General features: G+C 38.5%; 2 protein-coding genes across 2 annotated transcripts; one reads left to right on the plus strand and one right to left on the minus strand.

Annotated features, from left to right (window-relative positions):
- Positions 1–1,019: 1,019 nt before the first annotated feature.
- On the plus strand, positions 1,020–5,450 carry LOC117832138 (interferon-induced protein with tetratricopeptide repeats 1-like). The gene is made up of 2 exons (XM_034711130.1): positions 1,020–1,113; positions 3,301–5,450. The coding sequence occupies exons 1-2, from the start codon at positions 1,106–1,108 to the stop codon at positions 4,595–4,597; spliced, it is 1,305 nt and encodes a 434-aa protein (XP_034567021.1). The 5' UTR covers positions 1,020–1,105; the 3' UTR covers positions 4,598–5,450.
- Positions 5,451–6,464: 1,014 nt separating this feature from the next.
- Positions 6,465–10,727, minus strand: prpf38a (pre-mRNA processing factor 38A). Its single transcript, XM_034674694.1, has 10 exons — positions 10,484–10,727; positions 9,736–9,895; positions 9,355–9,476; positions 8,341–8,426; positions 8,112–8,222; positions 7,833–7,939; positions 7,685–7,711; positions 7,506–7,597; positions 6,928–6,976; positions 6,465–6,832 (listed from the first exon to the last, which is right to left on the minus strand). Exons 1-10 carry the CDS (start codon positions 10,611–10,613, stop codon positions 6,787–6,789), a joined length of 930 nt encoding a protein of 309 aa, XP_034530585.1. The 5' UTR covers positions 10,614–10,727; the 3' UTR covers positions 6,465–6,786.
- Between the last annotated feature and the right edge of the window lie 2,071 nt (positions 10,728–12,798).

Below are 12,798 nucleotides of genomic sequence, written 5' to 3' on the forward strand. Positions count from 1 at the left end.
AATGGTAGCTGTGAGTATTCACTGACTGTGAAGTCAACATTTTTAGAGCTTCCCCTAGAGTGTCTGCAGTATAGGTCATAAGGCTCACCTCCTCCATATTAAGAGATTGAACAGAGGTCAAACTCTAAAATCCAAACACAGGTCAAATAAATGTTTGTCAAACATGGTTTCTCTCATTATAGTTAGTTCTTATCATGCTGACTTATGCCATAGATCTCATTTTGCTGACTAATTTGGTTTGAATGATTTATTTGATGCTATACAAAAGATTATTCATTGACATCTCTGTTGACCAATGAGGCTCCTGCATTGCTGTGTGCACTGGATTACCAGAGTAGAGGAGGAACGGTGAGAGTAACAGACACTGACACAAGAGTAGTTGAACTTTCCATAACCGTGAGTGTCTGCTTCAAACCCACACAAGAATCTGTTCTGCTGTGGACTGGACCCACCTGAGGGAGCTCTGATGATTTTTCTCTAAGTTTAACGTTTGTTTAGGTTAGCAGAAAGTGAGGGTGTGACGTTAGCCCCACAGCTCTACCAACCAGGTTGCTTGTGTGCGGGCCTTCGCTGCAACTGAGGCATTATCGCCCATCAGCCAATTCTTTAGACACAAAAAACATCTTTAATCATCGTCACGTTACTCACTCTTTTCTCTTTTGAAAAACTTGTATATATTTCCAACTAGTTTTTACAAATCTTATTCAGTAATGCTCCTTGTTTCGAGTGGTGGGCTCTAGCACCCTTTATTGACCACTGGCCACCCTGTCTGTCTACATTCTTCACATGAACTCAACATGTTTGTCTATCTAAAGATCTTCAGAGAAAATGTAAAGACAGAATTTGATTAACCTATTTTTTACTGTCATTTAAAAACATGACTTAAGGTTTGATTCCTGGGAAATGAATGTGAAACCAGCTCCTTGCTCACACAAATATAGACTCCCCAGAGGAAGCAAAACTTTGGGAAATGACCCGCCTCAAAAGTTATGACTGCACGACATGAAAACCTGCTGCACAACAACATCTCAACATTGATAGACACGCAAATCTGGACATCACCGCAAAAGCCAGGCGTCCTGACTGATACTCACAAACAATCTTAATGATGAGGTGAGACTCTACTTCTGCTTTTCATGTTACTGTAGGAGTAAATAATACAAATCATGTACTTTACTTGAGTATTATCTTTTGGGGATACTTATTACTTTTACTCCACTACATTTAGAAGACAATTATTGTACTTTTTACTCCACTACATTTCTATTAATGTTCTATTTACTTCTGCTTTGAAGTCCGCTAATGAAATTCCATCTCTTTTCTGAAATCTGAGCAAATTTCACTCAGATCAGGCAGTTCATTTAGAGGTGGTAATGATGGCTATAATTCTCCACCTGAGCACCCATGTCCATATCTTCAGCCCGTGTTAGAGGTTTTAGAAATGAAGAATGATACGTATCGTTTGAAATGTTCTCCCTGTTTCCCACTCTGCCCAAACATACAAACATTCACTGTCCAACCTGAGAAAGCGTGTTAAGCTACATTACATTTGTTTAATTCTAGATGAACATTTCAAACTAAGTTGTCTGTGCTTGGAGTAACTTAGTGTCTGTTTTTATTACATTGTATCGTTTTTAGAAATTTCAAGTAATGGTTTCTAGATAAACATAATGTAACAGTGTGCTTCTATGTAATCTTTACTGCACTTATGCTTTGTGAAAATACGTTTTGAGATTTTTTAAGAGGTACTTTGAATACTTAAGTATTTTGAAAAGCAAGTACTTCAGTACTTTAACTTAAGTAATTATTTGACAGAGCAACTTTCACTTTTATTGGAGTAATATTTGACCAGGAGTATCTATACTTTGACTTAAGTAATGAAGATGTGTACTTTGTCCACCACTGTGTATTTTTGACACTCTTTTCTCACTCCGGCATTTCTTTTCCGTAACCTCTTGAAACTCTGGTGATGTGCATTTTCTTTCTGTTTTTCTTATTTACTCCCACACTGCTAGATTAGTAGTTTTCACACAGTGAAGGAATACTGTTTAAAGCTTTCAAATCATTCATACATTAATAGTTAAACAGCAGAATCATCTAAATGTATTTAGAGTACCAAAAGTTAGAGTAGTTATAATTTTAAATTGCCAGTTTATGAATATTTATATACATTATTATTGGATAATATATTGATGCATTCATTTGTGAATAAATTAAATGTTGCAGCTAATGTAGAGCTAATTTCAAAGCCAACAAGATTCACTTCCTGTGTTAGATTTATTTTCTGTCAGAGTTTCACAGACATGCAGAGCAAATAACTTGATGAAGGAAAGCTTTGAAGATAACGTTCAAAGTATAGGACACCAGATAGTCAGTCAGGATTGTTTTGGTCTGATCAACATCTGGTAGCATCCAGACCCCAGGGAGAGTGATGGTGTGATGCAAACCGGCCGCAACCAGAGCTTTAATCTCCAGTCTGAGTGATCTGGCTCTATTAACAATAAAAACCTCTTCAGGAGAAACTACATTGGCCGACATAGCTCAACAATCTGACTACATGGCCTTCATCAGGAGAAACCTTAGAGTTCATCAGCTTAAAGTGACAATTTGACGAGAGGGAGTAACATTACCATTAAAAAAGCTGCAGGTTTATTGAGCTCTGCAGCTAATGCACACGCTGTATCCAGAGCCTGACAGCTGACAGAACCTGCTACTACAAACTGCTGTGTTGCTAACAGTCCCAGCTAATGTAATGCGGACACTTGGCCATGCCTGTGCCAGATTGCCAGTTCAGTCTGTCTGCAGCTGATCAAAGATTTTTCAAAGATGCATATGCAAAACTAAAACAACAGATATGTGTGTCACATGAAGATACCTGCTGCAAAAAAGTCAAACAAATGCATTACAGACACTGCACAAAATATTTCAGAATCTGGAGACGTTTTTAGATATTTTTAAGTGTGACCCCTCCCAGCAGGGGAGCACTAAGTGGGGCTGGATTTTGGCGACACTGATGACATTAATTTGGCTCCTTTAGAGCATTTTGTATGCCTCTGTAAATCAGATATTATGATTGTCTGGCAATTTAACTATTATCACAATATTATCATTATCGTGGGCAATGTACCGAGGATTATTCCCTAGTATTCAGTGTATAACTTGTGGTTACTGGCAGTTAGCACAGTCTCTGTATTGGGGAGCAGGCTGGAGTACCAACCCCACCCTCCCCTTCCTTCCTTAGCGCCTTCCTGTTTATTCAATGCTCCATTTAAACGCAGCATTATTTTTATTCCCCATCAGTGCTGCTCTGAGTGAAACAATGCAGACGTCAACAATGGAGTCCCTGCAGTGCCATTTCAACTGGGATCTTGAGCCAACATCCCGACTGTTACAACTCAGAGATAAGCTGAAGGATATTGGAACAGAGGAGGGAAACAGGTGGCTCGGCCACATCTACAACCTGCAGGGATTCATTCAGTACAAGCTGGGGTTTAATGAAGATGCTAAGAGTTTGTTCAGCAAGGCTGCAGAGGCCTTCCATGAGCTTAGACATGCAGATGAGGGTCCCTGGTTATTGGTGAACTACGGGAACCTGGCCTGGCTGCACTACCATCTGGGAGACGAAGCAGAGAGTCAGGCTTACCTGTCAAAGGTTGATGCCCTGATGAAAAATCACCCATCTCCATCCCAAGGCGAGCTCCACCCAGAGGTCTACGCTGAGAAAGCCTGGACCCTGATGTATTTTGCTGCAGATAGAAAGGTGGTTGCAGATTACTTTGAGAAAGCCATCAGGATGCAGCCGGACATGGTGGAGTGGAACACCAGCCATGTCATAGGTTTAGTGAGTGCTCATAAGCACAGCGATGCAGGGGTGGAAGATGACCTCTTAGAAAAGATGAGACACGCAAAGGAACAGGATCCTGAAAACGTGTACCTCGCTGCTCTCTATCTTGAGCAACTTGCTAAGAAAGGTGCAAGAGTTGAAGCGGAAATCTTTCAGTTGGCCAACAAGGTGTTGAGAAGCCCTGTCAGCAGCTACAGCGGTATGAAGGCGGTATTAAGGCTTTACAGAAATTACATATCTGTTAATGAGGCCATTGATTTGGCAGAGAAGGCTCTGGAAGAGCATCCAGATGAACGTTATTTGAAGATGTGTGTTGCCCTGTGCTACAGATGGAAGATTATTCATTTCAGTGACGGTTGCCACCGTCAAAGCATTTTAGATAAAGCTATCTGTCTCTATGAGGACTTGCTTTCTCTTTACCCTCACTTTTCCCTCATGAAGGAAATTGACCTTGCGTCTTTATACGCAAAATCAAGTGACCACAAGGCTAAAGCCGAGCAGATATACCAGCAACTGCTGGACCGTGATCTGGAACCTGCAGAAAAACAGGTGCTTTACAACCACTACGCATACTATTTATTCTATGATCGAAAGGATAGTAAAGGATCAGTTCAATATCACATGAAGGCAGCAGAGATAACACAACAGTCCTTCTATAAGGAGAATAGCATCAAGCTACTGGAGACGATCAGAGACAAAGGCAAGCACCCAATGTGTCAAGAAATAAAGGAGTTTCTTAAAAAAGATGAATAAACAAAGTAAAGTACAAAAGTTTGAGTGAAGCCGGAGTAAGCTCATGGGTGAACATAGCAGGTAATAGTCCAGAGCAACCGCAGCAAACCAATGGGCATGTTAATGACTCTAATTAAACATGTAGATTCTCCTCAGGGTCTGGATTTTAGTCAGAGAAGTATTCTGTGTAGGCTTTAGTGTCTGCAGGAAAAAAACATCGGGAGGGCCACAATCCAGTGTAATGACATCCCAGCTTCCATGGTTGGTAATCTGAGGAGGATTTATTTCTCTCTATAAACAAATATCTGCATGAAGAGCTGCTAACAATCTCTTCTAGATCAAACATTTACACTTCTGCTTGATGCTGTGTCACTTAAGACAATCAACATTTAGATTTCCTTATTTACTGTTTCAGTTTGTATTCTATTATTGCACTGTTCAATATATAACTGTATTTTAGTAAGGAAGAATAATAACATAACATTGTAGACATTAGTGTCATCGGCTTTTTGCACTTCAGCAGATCTGTTTCGTCATTGCTCAGCTGACGAACACAAGTTACTTTTCCAGAGTTCTTGAATCTGGAGAAATCACATCCCTGATTACTAAGTTTTACTTTTAAACCAGTGTTATCAAACGATTCATTTGTAAAATCCTGATTAATAGCTGATTTCAACAGTTAATCTTAATTAATTGTATTTTTAATCCCATTTTAATTCCATTATTTTGCATTTGAAAACAGCTTTGAAGTCCATATAAACAATGTACAGTAATTCTTATCAGTGTGTTGATTTGTGAATCAAATGAATGTAATGAAATGTATGTTATAATCTTGACTTTTTGATGTATTATTAAATAAATTCTGCTTTGCTGCACCAGTGTGGTCTGAAAACATGACTCAGAAGAGGAGGCAGCTTCAGAGTTTATTCTGTCAGATACAGGGATTATTATTTTAAAGGATAACACTGTTACACATTATGAAATATGCAGGAGAGTAAAATTCACCTCCAACTTCCTTCAACTTAACAGCAATAAAACAGAACTCCTCCTCGTACTAAATCCACCCTATCCAAAGCCGACAGTTTCTCCCTCACCATAGACAGCTCAACAGTTCCCCCCCTCCCCTCAGGTAAAGAGTCTGGGTGTCATCCTCGATAGCTCACTTTCTTTCCACTCTCATTTCAATAACATAACCCGGTCTGCATATTTCCATCTCCACAACATCAACGGTCTCCACCCCTCTCTCACCCCTCACACCACTGCTATCCTGGTCCACAGCCTCGTCACCTCCTGCATTGATTACTGTAACTCACTCCTCTTTTGTGTCCCTCACAAATGCCTCCATGAGCTTCAACTGGTCCAGAACTCTGCACCTGTTTGAATTCAACTTTAGCTGAGAGTTTTGCACATCAGAAGCAATCATCACATCATTTAATAATAATAATAATAATAATACATTTTATTTATATATATATATATATATATATATATATATATATAGTGCTTTTCCGAAAACTCAGACACTTCACAAATAGCACACAATAAAAGAAACAAAATAGAAACACAGTGGATATAAAAACAGTAACAGTTAAAAGCAGTTCTGAAGAGGTGTGTTTAGAGCTGGGATTTGAATGTTTGTAGGTCAGTGGAGTTGCGTATGTGTTTGGGGAGGGAGTTCCAGAGGGCGGGGGCAGCAATGGAGTAAGCCCTGTTTACTCAGATTACTGACAACCTGATTGTAGACATGCATGTTGAACTGTAACCTTTCACAGGCGACAGATTTTATATTTCTGCCCATTCATTTGTCTCTTGAGCCTGAATAATCAGTCAGGTGTTGTGGGTCCTCGTCTTCTTTAGGAATGAATAAATCTTCCACAAACACAGCACAGTAAGAATCAGGGTCTTTATTTCTGAGTGTGAGGCTTATCTTAAAGTTACAGAAATACATTTACACATGTCCAAAAGATCTCAATGTGGCCACGATGATGTGAGAACGGGGAGCATCATCAGATTTTCTCTCTCAGAGACAGACAGACTACAGATGAGGTGAGTGGTTAACTGTACAAACACACTGCTGACACCTGAGGGCTTCACATTTTCTCCACATCTAATGTCAAAGTTTTCTTCAAATAAAATTTAAAAAAACTTGAATTTCAGACTTTGAGATAAGATGTCTGACAGTTTGGAGGTAAAAAGATACAAAATAAAAATCACTCGTTTCCTCTCCGGCTCTTCTTGTGACTCTTTTTGGAGCTCCTGTGGTGGACAAGAAACAAAATTATCAGCTTATCAACGGCAAATAAACAAAGAAGGGCTCAACACACTTTGTAAATATGCTCCAGAAAACACACCTCTCCTGGGACTTTGAGTGGCTGCGATGTCTGCGGCTTCTGTTGTGACCTGGTTCAAGACAACGAGAACTCCTTCAGAATACAAGCAAAATCATCACACTGACAGGAAGGACTTAATAAACATCATCACAACAGCAAGCTGCAGGAAAAAACAGACTTTATCTAAATATATGTTTTTTGCAGCATTTTAATTTGATGCGTTCGCTGGTTTGCTCGTCAAATCACACTTTCAGGCTGTTGGTCCGTCTTGAAACTAATCTAACCCTCTTCCAAACATGGACACCTCTGGCACCAGAAAGATGGCTTTCCATTAAAAATCCAAAGGTTAATTTTGAGCTGAGCACCACCTAACAGCCTCATGGATATTTAGAGTGTCATTGGTCGACTTTTCAGCATGAAAATGGCTGAATTTGGATAAATCTGAATGAATAACACTCCTGCAGCAGATACTTAGACCCTGTTTGCACACAGGCAAAAATCTATCCATCTATCCATTACTTTGCTCCCTTCCAATTTCTTCTCTTTAATATCAGTGCCTGAAACAGGAACCTGCAGCCTGCTTGATTCTGTGTATGTACCTGGAGATTTGGAGCGATGGCGTCTGTCTCTGGACCGGCTGCGGTGTCTGCGTGGGCTCTTGCTGCGATGGCGGTCTCTCCGAGGTGACGGGCTGAGAGCACACAACAACGAAAAAAATCAATGAAGGTGAGCCACAAGTCTGACATTTGATGATGAAGAACGTTTTCTGCAAACATACCTTCGCCTCTTTGGAGATCTGCTCCTCCTTGGAAACCCAAAAATAAAAAAGGGGGAATAAATCAGAGCAGAAATGTCAAACTCAGAAAAACAAAAACTCATATTTTGTCCTTGATCTTTCAGTAAATATGAGGATGATTATAACTAACCGTCTGGGTGAGCGGCTGCGTCTGTAACGAGGTGATGGAGAGCGACGGGGTCTGTCATTGTCACGGTAGCTGCGTCTGTGGGGTTCGGGGGTCTGGAGTCTCTCCATCTGTAGACGAGAAAAACAGGCGGTGTTTCTGAAAGCTGTGAAACATCCTGATGCTTCTCTATTAACAGTGCACAAACATTTTTAAACTTCAGTACGAGGAGATATAAAATAATCTCACTGTGAACTAAAAGTTCACGGACATTTTAAGAATTCATGGGGTCTGTTTCATTACCTTCTCCTCCTCCTCGTCTTCCTCCTCACTGCTCTCCACCTCATCCAGATCTTCCTCCAGGGCGCTGATCCGAGGATCTAACATTTCAGCCTCCTCCAGGACATGCCTCTTCTGTAGTACACACACACACACACATCATTGTAAACACGCTGAAAACGTCCTGTGTGTGTGTGTGCGTGTGCGTGTGTGTGCGTGTGTGTGTGTGTGAGCAGGCGTAGTTTAAACGTACCTGAAGGCGGGGCAGAATGACGTCACACACTCTCTCTGCATGAAGGAGCTCGTCGATGAATTCGTCCACGTGCATCAACTCAAACTCTAAAACCAAAGAGAGAGTGAGAATGAGAGGAAGGAAGACATTCTGGGTGATCTGATCCAACAACAGTATACTCAGAGTCTTGGAACATGTGGAAAACAACCCTGATTTTGATTAAACACAGATGGCAAAGTTGAGCAACAGCAGGATAATTACAGTCAGGACAGACGATTTCAAAGAGGAGAGTGCTCTTGTCCTGGAGGTGATCTCAGTAGCATCTCTACAAAGGGTCATACTGGATATTCTCATAACTGGGCTCTACTTGTTTGTTTGAGATCTCCAGACTCACCACACAGATCCCCCAGCTTATACCTGTTGGATTCATGATGGCTTGATAAGGACGCACAGGTAACACTTTGAGGCACAGCAAAAAGAAGACCTAAATCAACTACTCTTAGACTTCATTCACACATGAACTAAATCCTGAAAAATACATGAAATTATCAGGGTGAGTTGCATGTGTGAACGCATACAGCTGACTTTTTCATCTTGGCTTTATACAGACTGTGTTCTCTGGTCAAATTTCTGCAAGAAGTCTTGTTGAGTCTTTGGCAAATGAAGGAAAAGTCAGACTCTGAGCGAGTGGGTTGTTAATCACTTTTGAAACATGTGACCCTTGCATGCCCTCTGCACGTAATGAAGCTGCTCTGCTCTTTTCTGACTGACGGTTTGTTCTTTTCCACTCTTGTGCTGATACTCTGAAAATGTCCAACAACACATCTGCTTGATTAAAAGACACCATGGAGTCAGACTTCGACTCTCCTGCAATCTTGGGACACCTTGTAGACATTACACGCTGAGTCCTTTGAGGTCTTGTCTTCTGAGAACTTCATGCTGGTGAGGGAGTGACGTTTCCAGGAGCAGGCTGTCCTGAATGTATTCAGAGACCTGCAGGAGTGCACAGTGAAACATGCTCTGGAGAAAACTGACCTCCGTTTCTGTTCTGGCTTTTGATTTTTCTGTAGTCATTGTAAAGCGGCTCCAGGTATTTGTAGCAGTCCACTGCGGTGCCCGTTAGCCTCATGTACGTCGCTCCGAGCAAACGAACATATCTAAAAGAAGAGAAAAAACAGAGTGGAAGTTTTCACAGATCAACACCTGAGTAATATCTTAAGCTGGCATGAATCATAATATTAACTCTGAATGTTCTGGATGCTTTTTGCAGTTTCTTGAATTACTTATTGTAACTCATCTCCTAGTTTTCTCCTATAACAGCCTTTAAATCTATTTATCTGTTCTGCATCTGAGAGTCTCTGTGCAGGGATTAAAGGAAACCAGCTCCTCTTGAATCCCTCAGCGGGTCAAACTCACTTGAAATCTTCATTTTTGATGAACTCAACGATGATGTCTTTTTCAGGTTGAATCTGCAGCATCTTCAGTGTGAGGCAGAGAAAAGGAGTGGGTTTGATGTTTCCACCGTACACTCCACCAACGAACTTCAGCTCCATGGCTTTGTCAACAACAAGCTCGGCTGGAAACGACACAACATGCAAACACTTTACTATGAGTTACTGACTGATAACACACAGATATATCCACATCTTTTAAAATGAGATCACCAGTTCAGAGAATAGGGTACGTTTTTGATCTACATAAAAATGTGTTTCTAACATAGAGAAGGATATAACCTGAGAACAAGTAGACAGGCTGAACAAAAAAATACAGCTTTTTTAATTTACATAATCGGAGTGTAAACACGTACAAACCCACTGCGTGTTTTATAGCAGCATTTTATTTCTACAATATTTCTGAAAATATTCGGCAGTAATCAATAATATAATTGATCACACTGATTAAAATACACTGATAACATTTAACATTGTAATCATAACGATGAGCTAACTTTGAGCTACTCCCAACATTTACTTACTAAAGCGAAATACAAATACAATTAATTGACATACATTTTTTTTCACAAATGTAAGAGAAAGTTTCCCCACATATTTGAATATAATTGTAGTGGTTAAAACTAGAAAACAGATGTGTTTCTTTGGTTCATATTGATCACCTTACTTCTACAAGACGCTCTCGTTAGCTCGATTGCTAACATGCTACCTACCGGTCAAACCGAAGCATTCTTCCTTCCAGTATTTAGACTCGTAGATTCGAGTCCGGATGATCTTTTCCACCAGGTACTGCGGGTTAGTGCCGTGTATACTGTTGGCATCTTTAACGGTTCTGTTTGCCATCGAAAAAGAAAATTATTCACGAGATTAGCATGAACACCCTGCAGGAAACTGGGAGACACTTCTTCTTCTTCTTCTTCTACTTCCTTCTTTAATTCTTTGGTGGTTGGCCTCCAGCTTTCAAGCGCATTACTGCCCCCAACTGTTATTGAGCATGAATCTAGAACTATGATCTAGAACCATAGACTGTATAAAATAAATAAATCAATAATAAATGAATAAATAAATCTAGAACTGACCTGTGTTCATCGATTAGTAAAAACATATAAGAAAAGATTAAATTAATTATTTCTATATTTTTTTTCTCCCCAAATGGATTTAAAAATATATTACAAAACGAGAAATTTTACTTTCTTCCAATCCAATATAATCCATTTTATTTATATAGCACATTAAAAAAAAAATTTGCAAAGTGCTGCACAGTGAAGTAAAATAAGTTATAACGCTGAACATAAAACGCTGTCAGAAAAAAAAAATAAAGTGAAAGAATCACGATAAAACAAATAAAACACTTTAAAAATAACTAGAATAAAAAAATTGAGTGCTATCTTGACTTCACTTAAACTTCTATTTTACTGGAAGTGCAGAAAGGACCTGGGCTCTGAATTCTCCCCGAATACAAATATGTATCAACTATCATTTTTTTTAGTTTGATTAAACTTTGTTTATTGTATTAAATATTCAGGGAACATCATACATTAGATGTGTAAATAAAGTTTATACACATCTTTAATACATGTTTACTTCCATAAATAAAAAATGCATAAAGAAATGTTAAAATCTATAAATTAAGGGGAAAGGTATTGAACAGTTGATAATTAATTTAAGAATTTATGTTTACTTATTGTTTTGATTGTTTTCTTTTTATTGGAAAAAATAAACAAGTTTGAAGGTCATAATTTATAATTTAATAATTCTATTTTTGATCTATGTTTTTCAATGTATTTATTACAATGCAGTGATTATCTATAGGAATTTGAGCTTATTGTCTCAGTGATCAATGTTTTCTTTTTTTTTAATTTACACGTCCTGTTCTCATTCTTAAAGCTAATTACTGATCGCATTTTACATTTACAAGACTACAGTTTCTGATGTATGTGTAACGATAAAATCAGAAGGGGAAAAATAGAATAAACTAAATTATAGAATAAAAATGGCAAGTCGGGTTCTTAAAATAAAGCTTTCAAAATTGGATATAATTTAAGATACAACTGAATAGTTATGGAAGAGGATTAGGGCCACTGCAAAAAATATAAAAAATTGAGGTGCAATATATATATATATATATATATATATATATATATATATATATATATATATATATATATATATATATATATATATATTTTTTTTTTTTTTTTTTTTTTTTTCTGAGATTAAAGTTAGAATACTGAGAAAAAAAGTCAGAATTCTAACTTTAATCTCAGAATGATAAAAAATATATATTTCATTTAAATTATTGTTTTGTTTTTTCAGTGGCCCTTATCCTCTTCCGTTGAACAGTCCTATTCAATTAACGGCCCGCGGTTCACATGCGGGCCGAAAGCACCCCTTGAGTGGCCCGAACTGCAGCGTGATTGGGACTTGGGTCTGGCAAAAAAAAAAAAACTGTGCCCACTCTTTATTTTTTTCATTATATGCACTGAAGTTGTGACTGTCTCAGATGGGACCAAATATGGACAGGGACAAACTGTGTTTTTTGTTATTTCAAAAGAAGAAAAATACCCCAAGTTCTGATAAATTGCTGTAAAGCAAGTTACTTTTGTATGCACTTTCAGATGTGACCAAAACAAAAGATGGTGTTCCTAATCTGCGCTTTGTTTTTGTTTTTTGTTCATATGCACCTTAACATGTGCTTGTATGTACCTGTCAAAATGTGTTGAAGTTATGTATTTGAAATGTAAAATTGAAAGTAGCAGTATTTCCGCATAGGTTTAGTTTAAGTGCTGCTCTTTTATTGTGTTTGTGCCCTTCTGGATGTGGCAATACGTTAATAAACATCCAGTGTGTTTGTTATCTTATGTATATGTTTTTCTTTAAATGGTTAACTTTGCTCACTGTCTGCTAAAAATGTCCGTCCCAAACAAATCATGTCCTTTGTCTGAAAATCCGGCCCGACCAAATATTTAATTGAATAGCCCTGCCGTAGAATATCAGCGCAAAATATGGTCACTTTTAACATTTGTTC

This window comes from Notolabrus celidotus, chromosome 2 (assembly GCF_009762535.1).
Source record: "Notolabrus celidotus isolate fNotCel1 chromosome 2, fNotCel1.pri, whole genome shotgun sequence".
NCBI lineage: Eukaryota > Metazoa > Chordata > Actinopteri > Labriformes > Labridae > Notolabrus > Notolabrus celidotus.

Coding starts and splice junctions, on each gene's coding strand:
- prpf38a (XM_034674694.1), bottom strand. CDS start 10,613: ATGGCAAACAGAACCGTTAAAGATGCCAACAGTATACACGGCACTAAC. Junction 9,896..10,483: donor AGAATGCTTCGGTTTGACCG/GTAGGTAGCATG, acceptor TGTCGTTTCCAG/CCGAGCTTGTTGTTGACAAA. Junction 9,477..9,735: donor ATCAAAAATGAAGATTTCAA/GTGAGTTTGACC, acceptor CTCTTCTTTTAG/ATATGTTCGTTTGCTCGGAG.